The 24,608-nt window shown below is 43.8% G+C and overlaps 1 protein-coding gene across 1 annotated transcript; it reads left to right on the forward strand.

The window, feature by feature from the left end:
- The first annotated feature begins 1,402 nt into the window (after window positions 1–1,402).
- Window positions 1,403–24,573, forward strand: LOC130192366 (paired amphipathic helix protein Sin3a-like). Its single transcript, XM_056412302.1, has 21 exons — window positions 1,403–1,686; window positions 4,092–4,308; window positions 5,183–5,359; window positions 5,544–5,650; window positions 6,838–7,213; window positions 8,006–8,260; window positions 8,384–8,536; window positions 8,796–8,948; window positions 10,493–10,579; window positions 11,324–11,442; window positions 11,921–12,146; window positions 13,221–13,337; window positions 13,432–13,670; window positions 13,748–13,931; window positions 14,335–14,926; window positions 15,647–15,816; window positions 16,554–16,727; window positions 17,908–18,000; window positions 18,416–18,510; window positions 20,845–21,055; window positions 23,827–24,573. Exons 2-21 carry the CDS (start codon window positions 4,114–4,116, stop codon window positions 24,043–24,045), a joined length of 3,942 nt encoding a protein of 1,313 aa, XP_056268277.1. The 5' UTR covers window positions 1,403–1,686; window positions 4,092–4,113; the 3' UTR covers window positions 24,046–24,573.
- The last annotated feature ends 35 nt before the right edge of the window (window positions 24,574–24,608 follow it).

Genomic DNA, 24,608 nt, shown 5'->3' on the forward strand with positions numbered 1-24,608 from the left:
AGTTTCACAGAAGTAATACAACAATTTAAAAAGGCATATTGAACAACTTACAGGAGTCTTAAAGACAATAATAAAATGAACCACATGAATAAAAGTCCACCACAATCAACAGATAATTATGTCTTATAGGTAAAAATTGAAAGCAAAAAAAAGACAACTATTATGTCAAGATAAATGTATAAAATAAAGCCTCATGATGAAAACGTTGACATATGCTGGTAGTTTGACTTCTAATGTGTGAATTGTGCATGGAAAACATAATCAAAGGACAGTTGAACTAATATTTTGCAAAACTGCACTGGCAGAACTGCATGTTCAGCATATGAAGCAGCTGCATGTGTGCACAGTGAGATTAGATATTGTCAATAGCACCATCAACAACAATAATAAAAGTGAAGCCGCGGTCTATTTATGGTCCAACACAACCGTTTAGTTGTAATAATGTGAAACTGCTCTGCTTTGTAAATGTTTGAATGAAGGTTTGAGACCAGTAATGCTCCAAAACATTTTGTTGCAAAACACTGCCACTGTGTAAAATGAAAGGGTAAAAGTAAAACACGTTGTAATGGTGTTATTTGAGCTTCAAATTAGTTGCAAGACGAAAGTGAATTTGATATATCTGTAAATGAAAGAGCGGCTCCTAATCGCATACCTTCCTGGACACAGGCGTGTCTTCTCACACACTAATATAGATAATATTGTATATTTTGTATTGCTGTATAATAAATATAGGAGACCTTACAGCTGATCAGTGTATGTGTAAAAAGAAAACTGAAGTGTCACATTTTTTTATTGAGACCTGGCATGCACTTTGTTCAGGAAGCACACGTTTGTATAAAGTTACCTCCAAGTGGGAATAAACATCCACCTGTAACGCACCAGGTGAGCAACATGGAGGCCTTGGACCTGCACTGGACGTGACCATTAACCCTCCTGTTACCCATTCAATGTTTAACATCTCTAAACAAATTACTAAGATAATTTTTTTTGCTTCACATTCCATGACTTTTCCTAATTTATTGGGGACAACTGGGAAAACATAAAATTCACATGATATGTTTTCAATGTCCTGTACACGACTTCTACGCATCGGTGTTCTTTGGGGTCAATTTGATATAAAAAATATGTACTTAGAACTAATATAAAGCTATTAAAACACCAAACCTTTTTATTTTTATTTAATGGGCTATTTAGGTAGTCAACAAACAAACATAAAGTACCTGACACATAAACTTGGGAACAAATATGAATTCTCATAATCTGGAGGTTTTAATTGCTGGGGTAAAATTGACCCCACGGGTAAACGATGCGAGTACATTTGAAGGTAACAGGAGGGTTACAAGTCAAACGCCTTTAACCGAGGACACTGGCTCGCTGCCCTTTCTGTATTTGTTTTCATTCTGGAGCACCGACCAATCACAAAGGAGACTGGGCGGGGCCTAGCCCGCCTCCGTGTTGGCCACGCCTCTCTGTTCAAGGAACACCGCTCCATACATACACTGTTGTTAGCGACGTAGCCTCTCCGGCCGATTCCTTTTTTTTGTTGACATTTCCACCGGCTGCCACCTCTCAGAACTCAGAACTTGTTTTCCTGCCGCGGACAGGCGAATGCGCGAGTAGCGGTTCTCCCGGTCTGCGCCCGGTTCACTGTTGGGTCAAATCGTTGCTGGCTGCGGGTCCTGCGAGGTAAGTTGAAGCGGCGCTAGCTCGCTAGCTCCCGGAGATGCCCTGCGCTGATGGGGGGTTGGTTGTTGTGCTAACGGAGCTTTTCACTTAGCTCCCACATAACCTTGCCGAGTGGACCACGACGCCATCGTGCAACACGCTCCTTCCTCTGTGATTACTGCATTGTGTTAGTATTTGTGTACTGTATTTCCGCCTCACAACTTTAATAACGCGGGATTACAGTTAGTTACGTTGAGCTAGCGAGGCTAGCTTCGCTAAGAGCGGCGAACGTGAATTAGCTGACATGCTAAAGCCGAGCTGACCTGACATCATGCATTGTATTCATGTTTAAGTTTCTTCGCGGTATGTCGGATTTCACTGCCATTTTATTCAACTATCCACGCGTTAATGTTGTTGAAGCGGTTTGTCTGACAGCCAAACAGCCATTTTTTACTGAGGAACTTCTCGCACAACTTGAGCGTCAATGCGCCGCTAGCTCGCTAGCGGGTCTTTCCTGCTAGCGAGAAGAACCGTGTGACTCTGATTTCACAGAACGTGCAGCGGGAGTTCGGGGGTCGTGAGCCGGCCGGGGGGGACCGTGTTGTCGCGCTGTCAGCTGCCACGAAGCGCGGCTGTTTTTTTTTTTTCTCTCTCCCCGATTTAACTGCAACACGTTCAGCTCAGCTGGGTTTTTATTATTTATTTATTTATTCTACTTAAGTCCTTTTTTTCTCTGAGGACAAACTGTCAAACCGCTTCTTTTTTTGTGCGTCTCTAACTAGCTTTTTAATTTGTAGACGGTCGAGCTTTTCTCGTCGCTGTAACTTCTCTCCGCTAAGCGATGACGGCGAGAGCGAGAAATCACCCGAGTGTTGAAGCTCGGTGTGAGGGGAGAGAGACGGAGAGGGAGGGAGAGAGATATAGACCGAGAGGGGGAGGGGACAAGAGAGAGCGCCTGTAAAAAAATGTTAGCGGCTAAACGTTAGCCTCTATATTTTTCTCGAGATAAATTCCGCCATCTTTTTTTTTGTTTTTTTCCTCCTTTCCTTTTCCCCTCTTTTTTAAATATATAAACTGTCGTATGTCGCTTCGCGTCTCGCTCGAAGAAGCCGGGTGTGCGACCGACGGACGGCGACTAGAGGACCGTTGGCCCAGAACGGCCGTGTTCTCCGGTCCAGAGGAGCTCAACGTCTCTGCCCTCCTCAACGGCTGGACTGCAGTGACGTTTCGCTCAGGGAGCGTCGAGCAATTAATTGTCTCTACGTGAACGTGTCGAGGCCACAAATACCTTAAAACAAATATATATATTTACCTTCGCATTGAAAATGAGGAAGGTTGTGTTTTGATCGCCGTGTATTTATTTATTTATTTGTATGCGTGTTACTCGCATAACTCAAAAAGTATTAAACCGAATCGCATGCAATTTGGTGGGATGATTGGTTATTATCCGGGGACCATTTGACTAGATTTTGGGATTGATCAGGTCAAAGGTCAAGGTCATGAAAAGGTCAAAATCTTCTTTTTACTATAGCGCGGTACATTTTTATCCAATTGGCATGCAACTAATGCCAACATGTTCATAATTCAATGCCCCATCTTGTGATATGTGAAGGTATGCGCTCTACCGAGTGCCCATTCTAGTTTAAATAGTACAAATTGATGACTGGTAACTTCCTTCCGTCTTAGTAGCAGGCAAAGGGAGCTCTGGGTCCCCGTCACTTGAAGGACGGCCCCTAACTGGCTGAAACGTGTCTGTTAGGTTCCTGCAGCCGAAGTTTCTGCCTTTGTAGCCCTGATTTCTTTGTTGTTTTGTTTGTGTTGTGTGCATTTGTTTCATGAATGGTGAACTTTGTAAAATAGGATGTTCGATCGTCATTATGTGTTTCCAAGTGTTTATATATCGAGCAAATAAAGGTTGTATTTAAGATCACGACTCAAATTGAAAATATCACTTTGGTGGTTGCAGCGTTCGTTTATAAAGTGGACTGAGACTGATCGTAGTAAACCAATCACACGTCGACCATCTTCACTGCAACCGTGTCCTCGAGCCTCAGATAAACGCTTCAATTCATTGTGCGGATAATTGTTCTTATCGAGTCCTTTTGTGAAACCTTTGACACCAAAGTTTTATTGGATCAGACCGAAAGGCCTCCAACTAAATCAACACCTTTCTGTCACAATCTGCTCAAAACACCTGCGATGCTCTTCATGAAATCAGAATGGAGTGCGGTGCAGTATTTTGTTTTTGTTATTTCAAGGTGATAAAAAATAAATAAAAAATAGCAACAGTGTCACGTTGCTTTTATATTTGGCGATGCAGTCGATTCCGGTGTCGTTTTACCTCAAAATACACAAGTAATAATATGTTTTTGTTCGCTGATTTAAAACCAGACTGTTTACCGTCCACCTGTCTCTGTCCACTTTAGCCCCTCTGAGTATGCGTGGACAATGAAGAGGCGCGTGGAGGACCAGGAACCCATATTTGCCCCCCAGCAACAGCAAACGCGTCGCCCCCCAGTCCAAGGCATCGCAGACGGCTTCCAGCACCGGGCCCTCGCCCCGGCCCCCTCGGGGATCGAGGCCGTGGCGGACAACATGCAGCCGTCCACCGGCATCCAGTATTCTCTCCCCCAAGGCTACCAGGTATGACGGCTTGTACGACGAGAGAGAGAGAGAGTTGTGTGTGTTATATACCGCTGGGTCTTAGATTAACTTGGATTAACTCCCTGCCTATAGACAACTTTTCGTTAATCCCGGCTGAAATAGCCGCTGTGTTGGAAACTTCATCCGGCAGAACTATCTACAGGGTTCGTACGGTCATGGAAAACTTGGAAAAGTCATGGAATTTTAAAATGGTCATTTCCAGTCATGGAAAAAACGTAAATCATAAAAGTTTTGGAAAAGTCATGGAAATTTGTTATAATCACATGTTCATTTACGCCGAGTTTAAAATAATTGATATGTTTTTTAAAGAAAGACGCTCAAAATATAAGTCGGCGTACGCTCTCAATACACAAAATGTTCTAAATTGTTCATGTATATACCGAGATTTCATTTTGGTCATGGAAATTTGGTTAAGTCCTGGAAAAGTCATGGAAAAGCATTGGTCAACATGTGTAAGAACCCTGTATCTAGCAAGCCACACGTTGGCTGGTTAACTTCAGCTGCATGAAATGGCAAAATAAACAATTTTATGGTGAATTGCAATAAATTAATAAAAAAATAGCTTCTAAAATAACTCCAGACTTATGCAGGTGTGTAAAAAGTCTGAATTGATGGTTTCTTAGTTCCACAAGCGAAACAACTTTTAAAATGCTTGATTTCTGAAATGGAGTTTGTTAGTTTTGATAACCTTGCAGCTGCTCCATCGACACTCAAAATGACGCCTAAAAGGCGTAAATACGGCGGCGGCCGTAGAAAGTCTTTCGTTTGTTCGCTGTCTCATTCATGCGGAGTGATCTTCAAGGTTCACGGATCCTCACGTTGTCATTTTCATCCTTTTTTAAACAATAAAAAGGTGCCTATAATGCCCCAGAGCACGAGCGGCCACGGCCACAACAACGCCGCTCCTCACGTGGTCGCCCACGCTCACGCCCTGGCGGTGCAGGCACAGGGCGCCGCGGCGGTCCACGGGCACGGCCATCCACCTGCACCCATGACCTCCACCCAAGGACAGCAGTTTCAGCGACTGAAGGTACTTCATGTGTGTGTGTGTGTGTGTGTGTGTGCCAATGCAATGACCTGTTGCACGGAGAACAATAGTTCAGTTCACATTATCGTCCAAGGGAAGAGCGTTAAAACGTTACGCGGACGGGATCTTTGTCTTCAACGTTTATTTTCATAACTCATTCAGTGGTTGTTGTTCGTTGCCGCTGCAGGTTGAAGACGCCCTGTCCTATCTGGATCAAGTGAAGCTGCAGTTTGGGAATCAGCCACAAGTTTATAATGACTTCCTTGATATTATGAAAGAGTTCAAATCACAGAGGTGAGTTTAAAAACAATTGTATTGCCATTTTACTCCAAATCCTTCAATGATATTTCTCTCTGACCTCATTCCACTGAACATTTACACCACATTCACACCGCCGTCGACACGAGAAACCGTCCGGTCCGGCCCGGAAGTCTTTCAATCGAAAAATTATTGAGAATCATCACATTTTAACGGAGCGTTTCTATATTTATTTTTTATCCGGCAACGTTTTTTTCTTTCTTCCTTCTTTCCTTTCCAGCGTTGTAGAAACCCACACGCCACATGACCTCGTGCTTTAGTTGTAAAACATCTCATGATGCTACTTTAGATCGGGGCGTTCAGATGAGCATCGTCACACACACACACACACACACGATGGAGAGATGAGATGTTCATTATTCCCCGGGGCAGTTCAAAACCACTGCCTCAGATGTTGAGAGCAAATATAAACACTCAAATCCCAAATGAAGGTGCAGAAAATATACAATATAAACTGCTGCTTCAATACATATATATATATATATATTTGTAATTAAAAGTAGGCGTCAATGAGACATTTACAGACGTCTTTCATTGACATTGCGTGTGCAGATTTTTAGATGACGCTCATTTTAGTTTCACATATTTAGAGCAAGAAGTGTAAAACATAGAATAAACAGCAACAAAGAGACAAAGTAACAAACTAAAAGAATATAACCGAGGCGTGAGCTATTCTCGATTGTACATTCATTAATTTAGGTAAAATAAGATCAGGTCTATGAGGTGTTACGTATGGAAACGTTTTTGTTCCCCCAATATGGCAAAAACGTATCCAGTTTGTCGTTGCCTATATATATATATATATATACAGGACTGTCTCAGAAAATTAGAATATTGTGATAAAGTTCTTTATTTTCTGTAATGCAATTAAAAAATATTAAATATTAAAAGAATAAAAGGCTTGTAATATTTCAGTTGATTTGTAATGAATCCAGAATGCATGACATTTTTGTTTTTTTAATTGCATTACAGAAAATAAAGAACTTTATCACAATATTCTAATTTTCTGAGACAGTCCTGTATTATATCTGTTGCTGCTTTTTGCACTTCTGGCTGTGACTGTTTTACCTCTGTGTGCGATGACGGTAAAGTTGAATCTACTTCTTTCAAAGTTTTAACCTCCGTTGCCGATAATTAAAATCTAGAACTTTCCGTCCCTCCAGCATCGACACCCCTGGAGTCATCAACCGCGTGTCGCAGCTCTTCAAGGGCCACCCGGACCTCATCATGGGCTTCAACACCTTCCTGCCGCCCGGCTACAAGATCGAGATCCAGACCAACGACCTGGTGAACGTGACCACGCCGGGCCAGATCCACTACATCACGCCCCACGGCATCTCGGTTCAGAACATCCCGATGAGCGCGGCGGCGTCCGGCCCGCCGCTGAGCCACAACCAGCACCAGAGTCTGCCGCCGGCCGGCCCGCACGCCGCCATCACCGCCGCCGGCAACAACAACAACAACGACACCGCAACAACCACCACCACCTCCACCACCCCACCGACCCCCGCCCAACCTGCTCCGAACAAAACCAGCAAGGTAGAGGACATAATATTATTATTATTACGTTAAATTAAAGCTTTCTACCACATACAAAATATTTTTTTGTTTTGGAATGGATTTGTTTCATTTGTTTCTTTTTTCTTCACAAAACTGAATATTTACCAGATAACTGTCAAATGTAATGTTCTCATGGACTTCTATACAATCAGATTAATCTTCACAACCAGAGGAGTCGCCCCCTGGTTGTCAGGAGAGAGAATGCAGCTTTAACACATGGAGCATAGACTTCTATACAACCAGATCAGTCGCCCCCTGGTGGTCAGTAGAGAGAATGCAGCTTCAAGACATGAAGCATAGACTTCTATACAACCAGAGGAGTCGCCCCCTGGTGGTCAGTAGAGAGAATGCAGCTTCAAGACATGAAGCATAGACTTCTATACAACCAGAGGAGTCGCCCCCTGGTGGTCAGTAGAGAGAATGCAGCTTTAACACATGAAGCATAGACTTCTATACAACCAGAGGAGTCGCCCCCTGGTGGTCGGAAGAGAGAATGCAGCTTAAACACATGAAGCATAGACTTCTATACAACCAGAGCAGTCGCCCCCTGGCTCATGCGTCTATATTGATCTGCTAAGCCGAGAACAACATATCGAAATATGCTGAAAGACGACCAACAGCGTTCTGCCACATAACATTTTTTTGTTTAGTTTTAGAATGTATTTGTTTTTTGTTTTCTTTTTGCACCAAACTGAGTGTTTACTAAGTGACTTTAATGACATCATTCTGTAATGACCCTGCAATGTGCTCCTCTCCGCCGACCCCCTGCAGCCGGTCCAGTCTCCGGCCCACACGCCCACCAGCCAGACCAACCCGTCCATCCCGTCCTACGCCTCGCCGCGCTCGCCCTCGGCCCAGTCCCACACTCCCGTGAGCAGCACGCCGTCCGGCGGCGGGCCGCCTCTGCAGAACAACCAGCCCGTGGAGTTCAACCACGCCATAAACTACGTCAACAAGATCAAGAACCGCTTCCAGGGTCAGCCGGACATCTACAAAGCCTTCCTGGAAATCCTCCACACGTACCAGGTGAGAAGACGTACCACATGTGCAATGTACAGGTTCCAGGGTACCGGCAGCGACGGGCGGTATTAGGATTATATCGATGGGTAATTTTTCAACCCTCCTTTTTTTTCATGATGCGTTTTCCAGAAGGAACAGCGGAACGCTAAAGAGGCAGCAGGCAACTACACCCCGTCGCTCACCGAGCAGGAGGTCTACACTCAGGTGGCGAGACTCTTCAAGAACCAGGAGGACCTGCTGTCGGAGTTCGGACAGTTCCTGCCCGACGCCAACAGCACGATGGTGAGTCCGAACACATGGAAATAAACTAGTGTGGTTCAAAATGTTTGATCTCGAAGTCGTAGTGGTGCAACGGACTACTGCCGATGTTCAGGCGCCCCCTAGTGGCCAGTAGAGAGAATGCATATTAACTTCATGTTGGCTTCACTTTCAGAATCGGAGGTTTTTCCGCCTCCCTCCGAATGAACTGTGATTTTTCTTCCGTACGTTTCCTGTTGTTTTGTTGCCGGTGAGATTAAAGATGATGTAATCCTCTCTTCAGCTGCTGGGCAAGACGACGCCCGACAGGGCCGAGTCGGTGCGCAACGACCACGGCGGCACGGTGAAGAGGCCGTTGCTGAGCAGCAAGCAGCGGCTGAGCCAGAACGGTCTGCCAATCAGGAGACCCGCTGGAGTGGGAGCCCCGCCTGTCAAGGTACACGCCGCCTCTTCTTTTATGTGCAGCTTTTTGGTTCTTTCTACTGGGCTTTAGATGCCAGAAACGTCCGCATGCTGCAATTTATTTATATATATATATTAGTGCTGTGAAAAATAACGCGTTAATTCAATTACAGGTTTAACTAGTTTTTTTTTTAACGCATGCGCAGAATGAGCTTCCAATCCGTCTGTTGTTGGTCGTCGGGACGAAAAAAAGTCACTTGCAAAATGAGCTTCCAATACACCACTTCAATCTGAACTCTGTCCGCTCTCATGCAGACGGTCTGTTCATCGGTAATGATCCTTCCGCAGGTTCACCTACGGAAACCTTGTTACGACTTTTACTTCCTGTAGATCAGGGTCTCAACACGTCGATCGCGACCTGCCAGTCGATCGCGGCGTAGTGTCGGTAGATCGCATGACATTAAAGAGATTGGCCCGCCCCCTGACATGTTCTCTATAGCACGTCTTTGTTCTTTTATTAAACTAAACGTCTGTTGTTGATCGTATCTCCGCAGCAGCATGTCATTTCTGTCTCTTCGTTGCGTTAACACTTATCGATCTCCGTCTGGCGCGCCACAGAGCTCCGTCTGCGCGCATCGGGACCGAGCAAAAAAAGTCACTTGTCAATCTGTCCACCTGTCCGGGCCGGTGAGGTTTCAGCTTTGCAGCGGTGTCCCCGCCGTCCCTTTCATCACGGCCCAGTTCATGAAGAAAACCCACACAGTCAGTTTGCCTCAGCAGCTGCTAGAGGAAGACTAGAGGCCTTTAGATTGCATCATGGTGGAGTTCATGGTTGACAAACAAGAGAAAAATGTTCTGTTTAACCTCCTGTTACCTTTACCTTTACTAACATATTTTACCCTCGGGGTCAATTTGACCCCAGCAATTAAAACCTCCAGAAAATTATTAGAATTAATATTGCTTCCCAAGTTTAAGTGTGAGGTACTTTATGTTTGTTTGTTGACTACCTAAATAGCCCTTTAAATAAATAAAAAAGTTGATATTTCTTATATGTTTGACACAGTGAAAAACAGCCTGGGGTCAAATTGACCCCAAAGAACACCGACATTAAACATTGAATGGGGTCAAATTGACCCGAAAGTTAACAGGAGGGTTAAACATTCTGTTTAGGATGAAGATGTATTAATGTTCCATATGGAAGAAAACTGCTAAATAACTGCTGAGTTGCAGCACCATTGTATAGAAGAATGTATAAATGTATATATCCGTCTTTTGTCATAAATCTCTATGTTCTCACAAAATATACCGAGAATATCGGTAATATGTGATTAATCATGATTAATCCACAAAAACCTGTGATTAACCCGATTAAAAATTTTAATCGTTTCACAGCCCTAATATATATATTAAAATATCTACACCGTCCATCGGCATCGAACCCCAAATTACAGTTTCCAAAATGCAAAGGAAAGTTTTTTCTCAAACCCCAGGATGAAAATATTCTCTTCTGTTATAACGTCCATGGTTGCAGCGATCATATTTTTCTGTCTTGTCCCCCCCTCCCCATCACCTCTGCAGAAAAAGCCCAAACTATTGGGGAAGGACCACGGCATGACCGAACTCGGCAAACACAGCACCAGCACCGAAACCATGTTCTTCGAGAAGGTCGGTGTCGTTTACTACTGTAAACAGGGTTCGTACGGTCATGGAAAACCTGGAAAAGTCATGGAATGGGAGAGAGCAGAGAAGAAGGAAGAGGAGGAGGAGAGGGAGGGAGGAGGAGAAGAGGAGGAGGAGGAGGAGGAGGAGGAGGAGAGAGAGAGGAGGAGGAGGAGGAGGAGGAGGAGGAGGAGGAGGAGGAGGAGGAGGAGGAGGGAGAGGAGAGGCGCTGGGTCTCACCAGCATGTCACAGAGGTGGTCTGAGCCCGAGCTGAAGCCGCTGGTCTCAAGAACAGAAGAACAAAAGGAGAGGAGAACAAGAGGAGGAAAGAGGAGGAGGAGGAGGAGGAGGTGCTGGGTCTCACCAGCACCAGACTCAAAAGTCATGGAAAAAACTTAAATCATCAAAGTTTTGGAAAAGTCATGGACATGTGTTATAATCACATGTTCATTTACGCCGAGTTTGAAATAATTAATATACTTTTTAAAGAAAGACGCTCAAAATATAAGCCGGCGTACGCTCTCAATACGCAACATTTTCTACAGTTTTCATGTTTATACCGAGAGTTCAGTTTGGTCATGGACATTTGGTTTAAAGTCCTGGAAATCCATCGGTCAAAATGTGTAAGAAGCCTGTGTAAAGACACACACACACACACACACACACACAAAACACACACTTAAATGAAGTCGCCGCTTGAAGGGAAGATGTTTATTCTTCGTCACAACTGAACACGCGTCGTTCCCCAGGTGAAGAAGGCTCTGCGGAGCTCCGAGGCGTACGACAACTTCCTGCGGTGTCTTCACATCTTCAACCAGGAAGTGATCTCTCGCTCCGAGCTGGTCCAGCTGGTCATCCCGTTCCTCGGGTGAGTTCAACGACGGCGCCGGAGCTTCATCGCCTCTCCAGACGGACCGCCGTACGCATCGCACTGAACACATGTTCACCAAAGTGTATACATGCAGTGAGCACAAATGTATTTATTCATCCTAGAATAGAATACACACGCCGTGACGTACTTGTGAATAGATACTGATTCATAAATAATTTAGTGGAAGTAAATACTAACTTTTAATTGAATTTCGCTCGAAAGAAAAATGTCTGTCAATTCTTGTTCTTGGATTGGAAGGAAAACCTCAAACTATTTTTACAATTGTTGAATTTAAATTTCCGAGAGACATTTTTGTGCAGGATTTGCAATACAAAGCAAATTAAAAAAACTATAAGCGATAAAAGAAAAGTGCAACGACCTCCATACCAGAAGAATATCCACTGCAGATGTCCGCTGTCAACCCTCCGGGCTGCCGTCTTGTTCTGGTTTCTTCATCGTTGTTTCTGATCGACAGAAATTTCCCGGAGCTCTTCACGTGGTTTAAGAACTTCCTGGGCTACCGGGAGTCGAGCCACGGGGAGTTGAGCCACGCCGAGAGTTTGCCCAAGGAGCGCGCCCTGGAGGGCATCGCCATGGAGATCGACTACGCCTCCTGCAAGCGGCTGGGCTCCAGCTACCGGGCGCTGCCCAAGAGCTACCAGCAGCCCAAGTGCACCGGCAGGACGCCACTGTGCCGGGAGGTGAGCGCTCGGCTCTCGCTCCGGGCTGACGGCTGCCGTGGCGAGCACGCCGTTGAGCCGGGACACTGTGTGTGTGTGTGTGTGTGTGTGTGTAAAGGAACATTTAACAAACACCAAATTGGGTTTAATTCTGAAATATTGCCATTGTGTGTGTGTGTTGATAAGGAGCCGCTCAGTGTTTGTTACCTTCGCATTGAAAATGCGGAAGATTCTGTTTTGATCGGCATTTATTTATTTATTTATTTGTATGCGTGTTACTCTCATAACTCAAAGTATTAAACCGAATCGCATGAAATTTGGTGGGATGATTGGTTATTCTCCGGGGACCATTTGATTAGATTTTGGGATCAATCGGGTCAAGGTCAAGGAAAGGTCAAAATCTTCTTTTTACCATAGCGCGGTCAATTTCTATCCAATTGGCATGCAGCCAACATGTTCATAATTCAATGCCCAATCTTGCGATATGCGAAGGTATGCGCTCTACCGAGTGCCCGTTCTAGTTTGTTTTGTTTTTACTTGGATGATCGAAGGTGCCGGTGCTTAAAAAATGAACTAAATGGGGTTTATTTCTATATTTTAAGAGCAACATGACGATGGCTACAAGTCCTCCCGTCTGTGTGTAACACCTCACGCCTTCGTTCCATAACAAATGAAGATGATTATTAGACAATTAGACACGTTGTGCAACATAAGATTATTTATTTTTTGGATGCATAATTTGGTAAATCGCTTAATTAAGAGTTCTAAAAACAACCACTAGAGGTCCGTTAGAAGTTAACAGAGTGCACGTTTAGTTTCTCGTGCTTTTTTTGGGTCTAATTGTCAAAATTAATTTAAAGCTTCATCTTTTACACCGGATTATTTGCTACAGCTTTCGTGAAGCAACCATTTATAAAACATGAGCAGCGTGTTCATCGTTTTTCTAAAAAGCATTTCCAAGTAATCGTCCTGAAACCTTCTTGCCTTTATTTATACGCCTCCTCGTCTTCCTCTTTGACGTTTGAGCTTCCACACAAAGTCTTTCCCTTTTCATTTTTTCCGAACATTTAACCCGAGCCGAATGTTCTCCTGCAGGTCCTGAACGACACGTGGGTCTCGTTTCCATCGTGGTCCGAAGATTCGACGTTCGTGAGCTCCAAGAAGTCTCAATACGAGGAGCACATTTACAGATGTGAGGACGAGCGCTTTGAGGTGAGGCCGGCAGAAGATCGCAGACTCATTTCTTTTATTTTTGAAATCCAATGAAAGCTCACTTCTCCATATTGCCCCTGTGGCGGCGCTCCAGCTGGACGTGGTGCTGGAGGCCAACCTCTCCACGATACGAGCCCTGGAGACGGTGCAGCGGAGGATGTCGCGCATGTCGGCCGAGGAGCAGCTGCGCTTCAAGCTGGACAACTCGATGGGCGGCTCCTCGGAGGTCATCCACCGCAAGGCCATCCAGAGGATATACGGGGACAAGGCGCACGACATCATCGACGGGCTCAAGAAGAACCCGGCGGCGTCGGTTCCCATCGTGCTGAAAAGGTGAACGGTCGTGTTTATTGCAACCTAAAAGCGTTGGTGTACTTCCGGTTTAAGCATCTCTTTCTTTCTTTCTTCAGATTAAAAATGAAAGAGGAGGAGTGGAGAGAAGCCCAGAGAAGCTTCAACAAAATCTGGCGGGAGCAGAACGAGAAGTATTACCTGAAGTCACTGGACCACCAGGGCATCAACTTCAAGCAGAATGACACCAAAGTGTTGCGTTCAAAGACCCTGCTCAACGAAATCGAGATGCTGTACGATGACGTGAGTAAACGGGAGTGAGGGAGTGTGGGAGGGAGGGAGGGAGAGAGTGAGGGAGGGAGGGAGTGAGAGAGTTAGACTAATTTGGGATAATGCGTTAATTGCCTCCCGGTTGCAACGGCAGCGCATACCAATTTACTGCTTCTGTTTTTGCCTTTCACAATAAAAGCCCTGGACATGTATGATTTTGTAAAAACTTTTATTTCTAGTTTTTTTTCTCCAGTTTAACTAAACAAAAAAAAGAATGCGACAAAACATTGTAAATAACAAAAAGAAAAACTTACATTAATTTAAAGAAAATAAAAACAAGAAAGACCGACCTGAGTAGAAGGCGTCCGTGTTTACCGGTGAAACCCAAACGCCCAATAAGAGCAACGCCTCCATCTTGTCCCCGTGCGTCCCGCAGCGCCAGGAGCGAGCGTCGGAGGACGCCGCCACGCCGCCGCCGAGCGGCCCGCACATGACCCAGAGCTACGACGACAGCCAGATCCTGGAGGACGCCGCCGCCCTCATCATCCACCACGTCAAGCGGCAGGTGGGCATCCAGAAGGAGGACAAGTACAAGATCAAGCAGATCATCCACCACTTCATCCCCGACATGCTGTTCGCGCGGCGCGGCGAGCTCTCCGACGTCGAGGAGGAGGACGCCGACGACGAGGAGGAGGAGGACGACGAGGACGCCGCCGACGGTCCCAAGAAGTCCAACGGCCTGCCGGGCGGCAGCCCCGCCAAGGCCAAGCTGTTCTTCGGCGGCGCGGCGGCGGCCCAGAAGCTGCGCGGCGCCGACAACGCCTACAACATGTTCTTCGTCAACAACTACTGGTACATCTTCCTGCGCCTGCACCACATCCTGTGCTCCCGCCTGCTGCGCATCTACGGCCAGGCGGAGCGGCAGATCGAGGTGGACGCCCGCGAGCGCGAGTGGGAGAGGGAGGTGCTCGGCCTGAAGAGGGAGAAGAGCGAACACCCCGCCATCCAGCTGAAGATGAAGGAGCCCAGTGAGTCCTTTTTCAATTGGGTCACGCCCCTTTAACCCTCCTGTTACCTTAGGGTCAATTTGACCCCATTCAATGTTTAATGTTTAATGTTCTTTGGAGTAAATTTGACCCCAGGCTGTTTGTCACTGAGTCAAACATATAAGAAATATCAACTTTTCTATATATTTAAAGGGCTATTTAGGTAGTCAACAAACAAACATAAAGTACCTCACACTTAAACTTGGGAAACAATATTAATTCTAATAATTTTCTGGAGGTTTTAATTGCTGGGGCAAATTGACCCCACGGGTAAAATATGTTAGTAAATGTGAAGGTCACAGGAGGGTTAAAAAAGAAAAAGTTTTCCTTCCATGTTTGTGTACGGGGTTCGTACGGTCATGGAAAATCTGGAAAAGTCATGGAATTTTAAAATGGTCATTTCCAGGCCTGGAAAAGTCATGGGAAAAAAAACTTAAATCATCAACGTTTTGGAAAAGTCATGGAAATTTGTTATAATCACGTGTTCATTTACGCCGAGTTTGAAATAATTAATATATTTTTTAAAGAAAGACGCTCAAAATATAAGCCGGCGTACGCTCTCAATACGCAACATTTTCTAAAATGTTCCTGTTTATACCGAGATTTCAGTTTGGTCATGGACATTTGGTTTAAAGTCCTGGAAATCCATCGGTCAACATGTGTCAGAACCCTGTGTGTAACTCCTCCCCCTCCCTCCTCTAGTGGACGTGGACGTGGAGGATTACTACTCTGTGTTCCTGGAGATGGTTCGCAACCTGCTGGACGGGAACATGGAGCCCACTCAGTACGAGGACTCCCTGAGGGAGATGTTCACCATCCACGCCTACATCGCCTTCACCATGGACAAGCTCATCCAGAGCATCGTCCGGCAGGTGGGGGCGCGCATTGTTTATATTGTTTATGTGCACATCTGGAGAAGTTTCATGAGGATATTAGTTTAAAAATATATATTTTAAAGGACTTTTTTTTAACGCTTCAAATATATCTGAAAGGTTTGTTCAGATTTCATTCGCCGCCTCATTTCAACAACTTTTAATTACTAAGAACTTGGAGAAAAATTGCTTTTTTAAAATGTTTATTTATTTATTTTTTACATGTTACGGAGGAGGTTTTTGCACTTTAAAAAAAATAGTTTGTATATATTTTATTTTCATGAATCCTACTTTGTGGATGCTGCACAGAAATGTCTCTGGTTAATTTAAATTCTAACAATTGTAATAATATTTTGGGGTTTTCCTTCCTTTCCCAGAACAATAATTGACAGACATTTTCTTTCAAGGGAAATTAAATGAATAGTTCATATCTTCTCATGACACAAGGAGAGATGTCGTTTTAACAGATTAAACGAGAACATTCAACCTGATTTTATCTGATGTTCAGATTTCTCCTCCGGAAATAAGATGATAGATACATTTCTTATTTAAACAAAACATTTCAGAAATCTTGTGATACAAAAAATAACTAATAACTATTTTAATGGAAGACCTCTAGTGAAATCTTCCTGGTCATATCTGGCTAGATTCAGTCGAGTTTTCCCCGTTTCGCGGTGCACATGACGTGGAGTAACGACAATACCCTGAAGACGAGCTCCTCTGCTCCTCTTCCTCAGCTGCAGCACCTGGTGACCGACGACGTGTGCTCGCGGGTCACGGACGTGTACCTGAGCGAGGGCGCCAACAAGGCCACCGGCGGCTCGCTGTCCACGCAGACGGCCCGGGCGCCGGCCGAGGGCGCCTACCAGCGCAAAGTGGAGCAGCTGATGTCGGACGAGAACTGCTTCAAGGTAACGAGAGCGACCACGACTACCACCACGACCACTATGACCACCACGACTATGACCACAACCACCACTACGACGGGAAGAAAAAGAAGAACCACGACTACTATGGGAGGAAGAAGAAGAAGAAGAACCACGACTACTACGGGAGGAAGAAGAAGAAGAACCACGACTACTATGGGAGGAAGAAGAAGAACCACGACTACTACGGGAGGAAGAAGAAGAAGAACCACGACCACAACGGGAGGAAGAAGAAGAAGAAGAACCACGACTACTACGGGAGGAAGAAGAAGAAGAACCACGACCACAACGGGAGGAAGAAGAAGAAGAACCACGACTACTACGGGAGGAAGAAGAAGAAGAACCACGACCACAACGGGAGGAAGAAGAAGAAGAACCACGACTACTACGGGAGGAAGAAGAAGAAGAACCACGACCACAACGGGAGGAAGAAGAAGAAGAACCACGACTACGGAGGAAGAAGAAGAACCACCGACCACAGCGGAGGAGGAAGAAGAACCACGACTACTACGGGAGGAAGAAGAAGAACCACGACCACAACGGGAGGAAGAAGAAGAAGAACCACGACTACTACGGGAGGAAGAAGAAGAAGAACCACGACTACTACGGGAGGAAGAAGAAGAACCACGACTACTACGACCACGACAGGAAGAAGAAGAAGAAGAACCACGACAGGAAGAAGAAGAAGAAAAGCCACGCCGACCACGACAGGAAGAAGTAGAACCACGACTACCACCATGACCAGCATGACCACTATGACCACCACGACTACCACTATGACCACAACTATGACCACAACCACCACCACGACCACCACAAAAGAAGAACCACGACCACAACGGGAGGAAGAAGAAGAAGAAGAACCACGACTACTACGGGAGGAAGAAGAAGAAGAACCACGACTACTACGGGAGGAAGAAGAAGAACCACGACTACTACGACCACGACAGGAAGAAGAAGAAGAAGAACCACGACAGGAAGAAGAAGAAGAAAAGCCACGCCGACCACGACAGGAAGAAGAAGAACCACGACTACCACAACAGGAAGAAGAAGAAGAAGAAAAACCACGCAGACCACGACGGGAGGAAGAAGAAGAAGAACTCCCGTGCCGACCCCGGCCTCCAGTCGGCGTGCAGCCCCTCCCTGACGCTCTGTGTTCTTTCAGCTGATGTTCGTGAAGAGCCGCGGGGCCGTCAGTCTGTCCATGGAGCTGCTGGACACGGAGGAGGAGAACTCCGACGAGCCGGCGGACGCCGAGGTACGTGGCGCTCCGGAGGCCGTGAGCGGCGACGCTCACATCCAAGTCTCTTTAGGAAGATGGATGCTTATGTCCTCCTCTCTTCCCGTTGGACGGCGTCTCTCGCGTCACGCTGCCCGTCTGGTGACTTCTGAGCACTCGCGTTCATATTTGTCCATATTGTGCTTTCTCACATTTAATATCTCTTGTGTGTATAGATGCTGCTGTAGTGGGATTAATACTGCAGATGTCACATTTTTAGAGATCAACGACGTCGAGTATCCGACTGAATATCGGCGGATAAAGAATTTGATTATCGACACCAAAAACTGTTTAATATCCCAAATCCTGCCCGGCAATAACCGCCGTCCATCTTTTATTCTGAAGGCCTGTCTGCGTGCTGCTGTTGACCCGTTTCTCTCTGCTGCCTCCACAGCGGTGGTCCGTCTACGTGAGCCGGTACCTGAACTCGGACTCCGCGTCCCCGGAGCTGCGTGAGCATCTTTCCCAGAAGCCCGTGTTCCTCCCCAGGTGAGGCCCCTCCCCCACGCGCCACCCCCCCCCCCCCCCCCACCAGCCACGTGTCCCTCTTGTCTGCGTACTTTCTGCCGCTCCGCTGCCGACGAGCCGAACCAGCTGCCAAAATACAAACTGGTGTTTCCCAGATAAAGAACGGTGGCACTTCTGCACAAAGCCCGACGTAGGAAAAGCTCTTTGGGCTGAAGAACCGCCCACTTTTTTTCTTTTCTTTTTTTTCTTTTCTTTTTTTTCTTCCCCGGACGAACGAGGGTTTGACGAAGTTTATTTACACCAAAAAATAAAAATAAACAGAAGACAAAACAGCGACGCGCTCGAAGACGCCTGGACGCCCTCTCCGTTTGTAAAGAAGCTCATCGGCCGTTTTCAGTTTCTGACGTCCGCCTCACGCGAAAGATGCACTTTACACGGCCATCTTTTTAACAAGAGAAAGAGAGAAAAAATAAAAAAAATAATGGAATTTATTTATTCAACGATTCAGTTCCTTTTTAACGGGGAATTTTTTATTTATTAATAGCAAAAGGTTTTATAAAAAAGAAAAGAAGAAAAAAATAATGTTTGGGCTTCATCGTGGTTTTCTTATTTTTATTTTATTTCCGACCTCGAAAAAAAACACGAAGTTATTTGGTTTTGATTATTCATATTGTATCGAATTGAAGAAAAAAAATTCTGATTCTCATTGTGTAACGTAAGAACAAAAACAGAAAACAAGTCATTGAATGCACAAACTGAACGCAAAACAACCGTATTTCTTTTCCCCTCCCCTTTTTTCCCCCCTACGATGTCTTTTTTTGACCGAGTTTGAGAGACTGAAGCTGTGTGTGTGTGTGGGAGACGTAGTTCAGAGAGGACAGCTGTTTCCTTTCCTCTATCATCATGCCCCCCTCTGTGGTTGTATCCGGATCAAAGGCTCCTGTGTCTGACTGTAACATGTTCAAATGTCCATTTTGTTCCAAGTCTGTTCTACTCAGTGTTACGTTTGTAATTATTCTCGGTGGGAAACGTCACGCTCCCCCCCCCCCCACCCCGAGGGTCGAGGGGTGTTTTTATTTTCCACCGGTTTGACAGACATCAGTGCGCCAAAAGGTTTTTAAAAACTCTCGTCAAGCACATTATCTGCAACACTTGTACAGAGGAGTAGGGTTTGTAAATAAAATGATTGTCTAAATTGTACGTTCATGTCGGCGTGTTTCTTTCCCTCCGTTTCATTGTCGCTAATATACTATTTTTTCAACCCATTGCATAAATCTGGTGCTATGATTTATCACCCACATCTTTTGCCTTTTTTAAAATTTTTAATTATTTCTATTTTTCATCAAATCTATGAGAGGTCAGCAGCGTCTTCTATGGCAGCAACAACAAAAAAGAAACGCACAAAAACAAACTCCCTCCTCTTCCTGTCCAGTTGTTCATCTCATGTTCATTCCGCTCCGTCTGCACGGCAACAGGTTTTTCTCAGCTCATATTTTCTTCCCATCGGGCAGGAAGTTATTTGTTCTTGTTTATTCTAACGGTTTTAAATTGGCCTCACTTGTCTTTTTTTAAGTGGAGCATCCAAAAATATGTTGTGAGTCCCCCCCGCTCACCTGTACCCTCAGTGGTAAGTACACATTCAGCACTTTCCTTCAGGTGGGGTGAGTCGATGCTTTTTATTCATTACCTGCAAAACAAATACAAAAAATTAGAAAATCGTCAAAACTTCCAATTAAAATTTAAAAAAGGATATTTTTAGATTTGGAAGTGAGATATTACGACTGCTGCCTCTGCTGCTCTTATAGACGATAAGACTCCCAAATCTAATTCAGTCACTCGGTGAGTTTATAATGCATGGGTTAAAAAAAAAAAACATGTTTAAAGGGACAGTCCTCTCAAATTATTATTTTTTTAAACCAAGATTTTTGTACATTTAAACAAAATATATGTGCGAACTTTCCCTGTAAACTATTTTTTTTAAATTCTTTGTTATATTTCTATTTATAATTGACATTTTGCACATAACATTTTTGTTGCAAACTTTCCCTGTAAATGCTTTGAAAATTGTTTTTAATTAAATTTTAGATCTATTTAGAATTAAGATTTAGTACATTCATTAAAAATAAAATTGAAAATTTTCCCTGTAAATGCTTTTTAACATTTATTTTAATGTTATTTCTATTTAAATTTACGATTTAATACATTGAAAAAAAATATTTGTACACCTTTTTTTTCAATTATTTATATTTGTATAGATTTTTTTATGTGTGGCGTATTCAGAATATATATATATATATTTTTTTGTTGCATCCTCCGTCAGCGCTGCTCACTTCCTGTCGGTTTGTTTTCCTCCAGGAACTTGCGGCGCATCCGGCGGTGCCAGCGAGGATGGGAGCGCCTGCAGTGGGAGAGGATGAACGCGGCGCCGTCGGACGGGCCACAGGACGCCGGCAGCGGAGGGCCGAAGATGGCGTGCATGTTCAACCTCAACTCCTACAAGATGGTGTACGTCTGCAAGTCGGAGGACTACATGTACCGGCACACGGCGCTCACCAGGGCCCACCAGGTAGGAACAGGAAGTAGACGAGATGTAAAGAGAGGACAAAATAATGATAATAGATATCGGCATTAAACTTCCACGCCTATTTCTTACAACGGGACAATTATTATTTGTATTACAGGTTTTCTGACATGATGTTTAAATATGCAAATGATGCATCATCTCGTCAAATATGTGCTCATTTGCATGTTTCCAGAGGCATGATGATACCTCTTTGTTTAATGTTATGTTTAAATATGCAAATGAGGCATTATCTAATGGTAACTTTTGAGACATTAACAGATGCAAACCTACAGAATATTAAAATAAACACCTGAATGTGTTGATGTAAAGTTATATTTGATGTCGGCGTTCATCCCTTGGTGAACAGCGCCCTCTATTGAATTTTAAGAGGAGCATAAAAAAAGAAGGGCTGAACCATTTAAATAAACAATTGGGATTATTAGAGTTCATAATGATTATTACTCTGCAGCACCACAATATTTAATTAAAATAGTATTTCTGGCAAAATTAGATAAATTTGTATTTAAATATATCACTTTATTTATTTATACATATATATATGTGTGTGCATATATATATTTATTTTATTTTATATATATTCATATATACAGGACTGTCTCAGAAAATTAGAATATTGTGATGAAGTTCTTTATTTTCTGTAATGCAATTCAAAAAACAAAAATGTCATTCAATTCAATTCAGTTTATTTGTATAGCCCAATTTCACAAATTACAAATTTGTCTCGGAGTGCTTTACAATCTACACATAGACATCCCTGCCCCAAAACCTCACATCGGACCAGGAAAAACTCCCAAATAACCCTTCAGGGGGAAAAAAAGGGAAGAAACCTGCAGGAGAGAACAGAGGAGGATCCCTCTCCATGCATTCTGGATTCATTACAAATCAACTGAAATATTGCACGCCTTTTATTCTTTTAATATTGCTGATTATGGCTTACAGCTTAAGAAAACTCAAATATCCTATCTCTAAATATTAGAATATCATGAAAAAGTATACTAGTAGGGTATTAAACAAATCACTTGAATTGTCTAATTAACTCGAAACACCTGCAAGGGTTTCCTGAGCCTTGACAAACACTCAGCTGTTATAAATCTTTTTTTTTACTTGGTCTGAGGAAATATTAAAATTTTATGAGATAGGATTTTAGAGTTTTCTTAAGCTGTAAGCCATAAATAGCAATATTAAAAGAATAAAAGGCTTGCAATATTTCAGTTGATTTGTAATGAATCCAGAATGCATGACATTTTTGTTTTTTTAATTGCATTACAGAAAATAAAGAACTTTATCACGATATTCTAATTTTCTGAGACAGTCCTGTATATGTGTATTAGGGCTGGGCACGTTAACGCGTTAATCTTGCGTTAACGCATCAATTAATTAACGCCGACAATTATTTTATCGCGCGTTAACGCAGGTTTTAGTATTTATTTTAGAATTGTAAAAGTTTGTTGCTCACAGGCTTTTATTTTGAAAAGTCTGCTACTGATTGCTGCGGAGCCGGAAAAGAAAGTCATTCGCGGTTTAACAAACATGGAGAAGAGTACGGAGATTTTAAATGGCCATTTTCAATTTAAAGTTCTGAAAGACGGCGGAGTCGACAGAAACAAAGTCATATGTAACACTGTCAAGATGAATTGTCTCATCACCGGAGTACTTCCAGTCTTAAATATCATTTAAATGCTAAACACACCGTTGATGCAGCGAATCATACAACCAACCACACAGTGGAGCGAGGCTTCGGCAGACGAGCTGCAGGGAGGAGATAAACCAAGGCAAGAGCACCAATGCCACAGCGGAGTGGAGAGCTACAGACTGCAGGCCGATTAGTCTTGTGGAAGACGTCGGTCTGAGAAACATTTTGAGAATCTCAACAAATGACGGCAGGTATGAGACGCCCTCGAGACACACCGTCACACGGAGAATACACGAGTTATATGAAAAGGAGAGGACTGCAAAAGCGACAGCTTCACAACGTGCTGTTGCTCTCACTGGGGACGACTGGACATCACTCGGTAACCACAATTAGGCCAACGGGTTTCTGAATCATGGCATTGTTAATAGCTGGTTCGTTTCCACATGAAACCCATGTTACCCTCCACGTTTGCTGTTGGTTGAGTTAATCTGATTGAACTGTAAATCTTGTTCATAGCCTCCTGTAGGACTGTACAAAGGGAAGAGCTATGTTAGAAAATAAAAAATGTCTTTACAATTCAATACACCTTGGCTAACTTCCTTCTGTTTGTCGTTTTCTGGTTTACGTAAATGTAATCACATTTTTGGTGCTTCACCACACTAACATTAATGCCCTGGCAGTGGCAATAAGCTTTAGTTTTGTGTTTGTTTTGATAACATTGTTTAAGTTGAGATTTACACAAAGTATTTATTTTATTTAACTGCTACTATATACAAATGCTGATGTTAAGTGTTTGTTTGCACAACATATTTTATGGCACTTTCATTCATATGGCAGAACATTTAAAATAGAAGTGCGCTATACACTACTTTTGAATTAATTATTGGATTTTGCATATACAAATGCGATTAATCAGGGAAATCATGCGATTAATCGGGATTAAAAATTGTAATCGTTGCCCAGCCCTAATGTGTATATATATTTATTCATATATTTATTTATATATATATATATATACATTATTTATACATATATATATAAATAAATTATTTATATGTGTGTTTTCCCTCTAACTGGTTCCTCCGTATCTGAGCCGTGTGGTTCTGGTTCTGTTCCCCAGTCCCAGCAGCGGGTCAACACGCGGCTGCACCGACGCTTCCACGCCTGGCTGGACGTCTGGGCCGCGGAGCACGTGACGGCCGACATGTCCGCCGCCAGCCGCCAATGGCTGATGGGCGAGCGGCGAGACGGCCTGCTGCCCTGCAGCACCACCTGCTGCCCGGAGGTCCTCCACTACATCGGCGTCAACAAGTACCGGGTGAAGTACAGAACTCTGTAGTCCAGGATGAGCCCATCCTCCACGACACACGCCGCCGGATGACCACCTCACACGGCGAGTAGCGTCTCCTGCTGCCGGAGCCGGAGGGCGAAACACAGGAAGTCAATAAACAGCCGTCCCAGATATCCCAATGTTTTGTTTATTTTATATAAATATATATATGTGTGTATATATATGTATGTATTGTATATTATAATATATTGTATGTATTATATAATATATATTATATATATGTATTAATGTATTATATATTATAATAAATTATATATATATATTTTTTTTTATTATAACGAGAAAACGCTCCCGTCTGCCTCGTCTTTTTGGAGGACTGCTCAGTTTAAATGTCATCGTTTACGGTGAATCCGTGTAAAGCCTGCGAATGTTTTCTTGTTTGTTTGTTGTTTCTCGTGTCCCGCTGGTGACGGTGCAGCGAGGCACGATCATATATTCTCTGGGTTGACGCTCAGCTGTGTATATTGTGTACAATAATTTATGACCGCCCCTAAAAAAAAGCTGTGTAAAAATGTTGTTTATGTATCTCGATCTTTTTTTCTTCTTTGTAT

The sequence above is a fragment of the Pseudoliparis swirei genome, chromosome 4 (assembly GCF_029220125.1).
Source record: "Pseudoliparis swirei isolate HS2019 ecotype Mariana Trench chromosome 4, NWPU_hadal_v1, whole genome shotgun sequence".
Taxonomy (NCBI): Eukaryota; Metazoa; Chordata; class Actinopteri; order Perciformes; family Liparidae; genus Pseudoliparis; species Pseudoliparis swirei.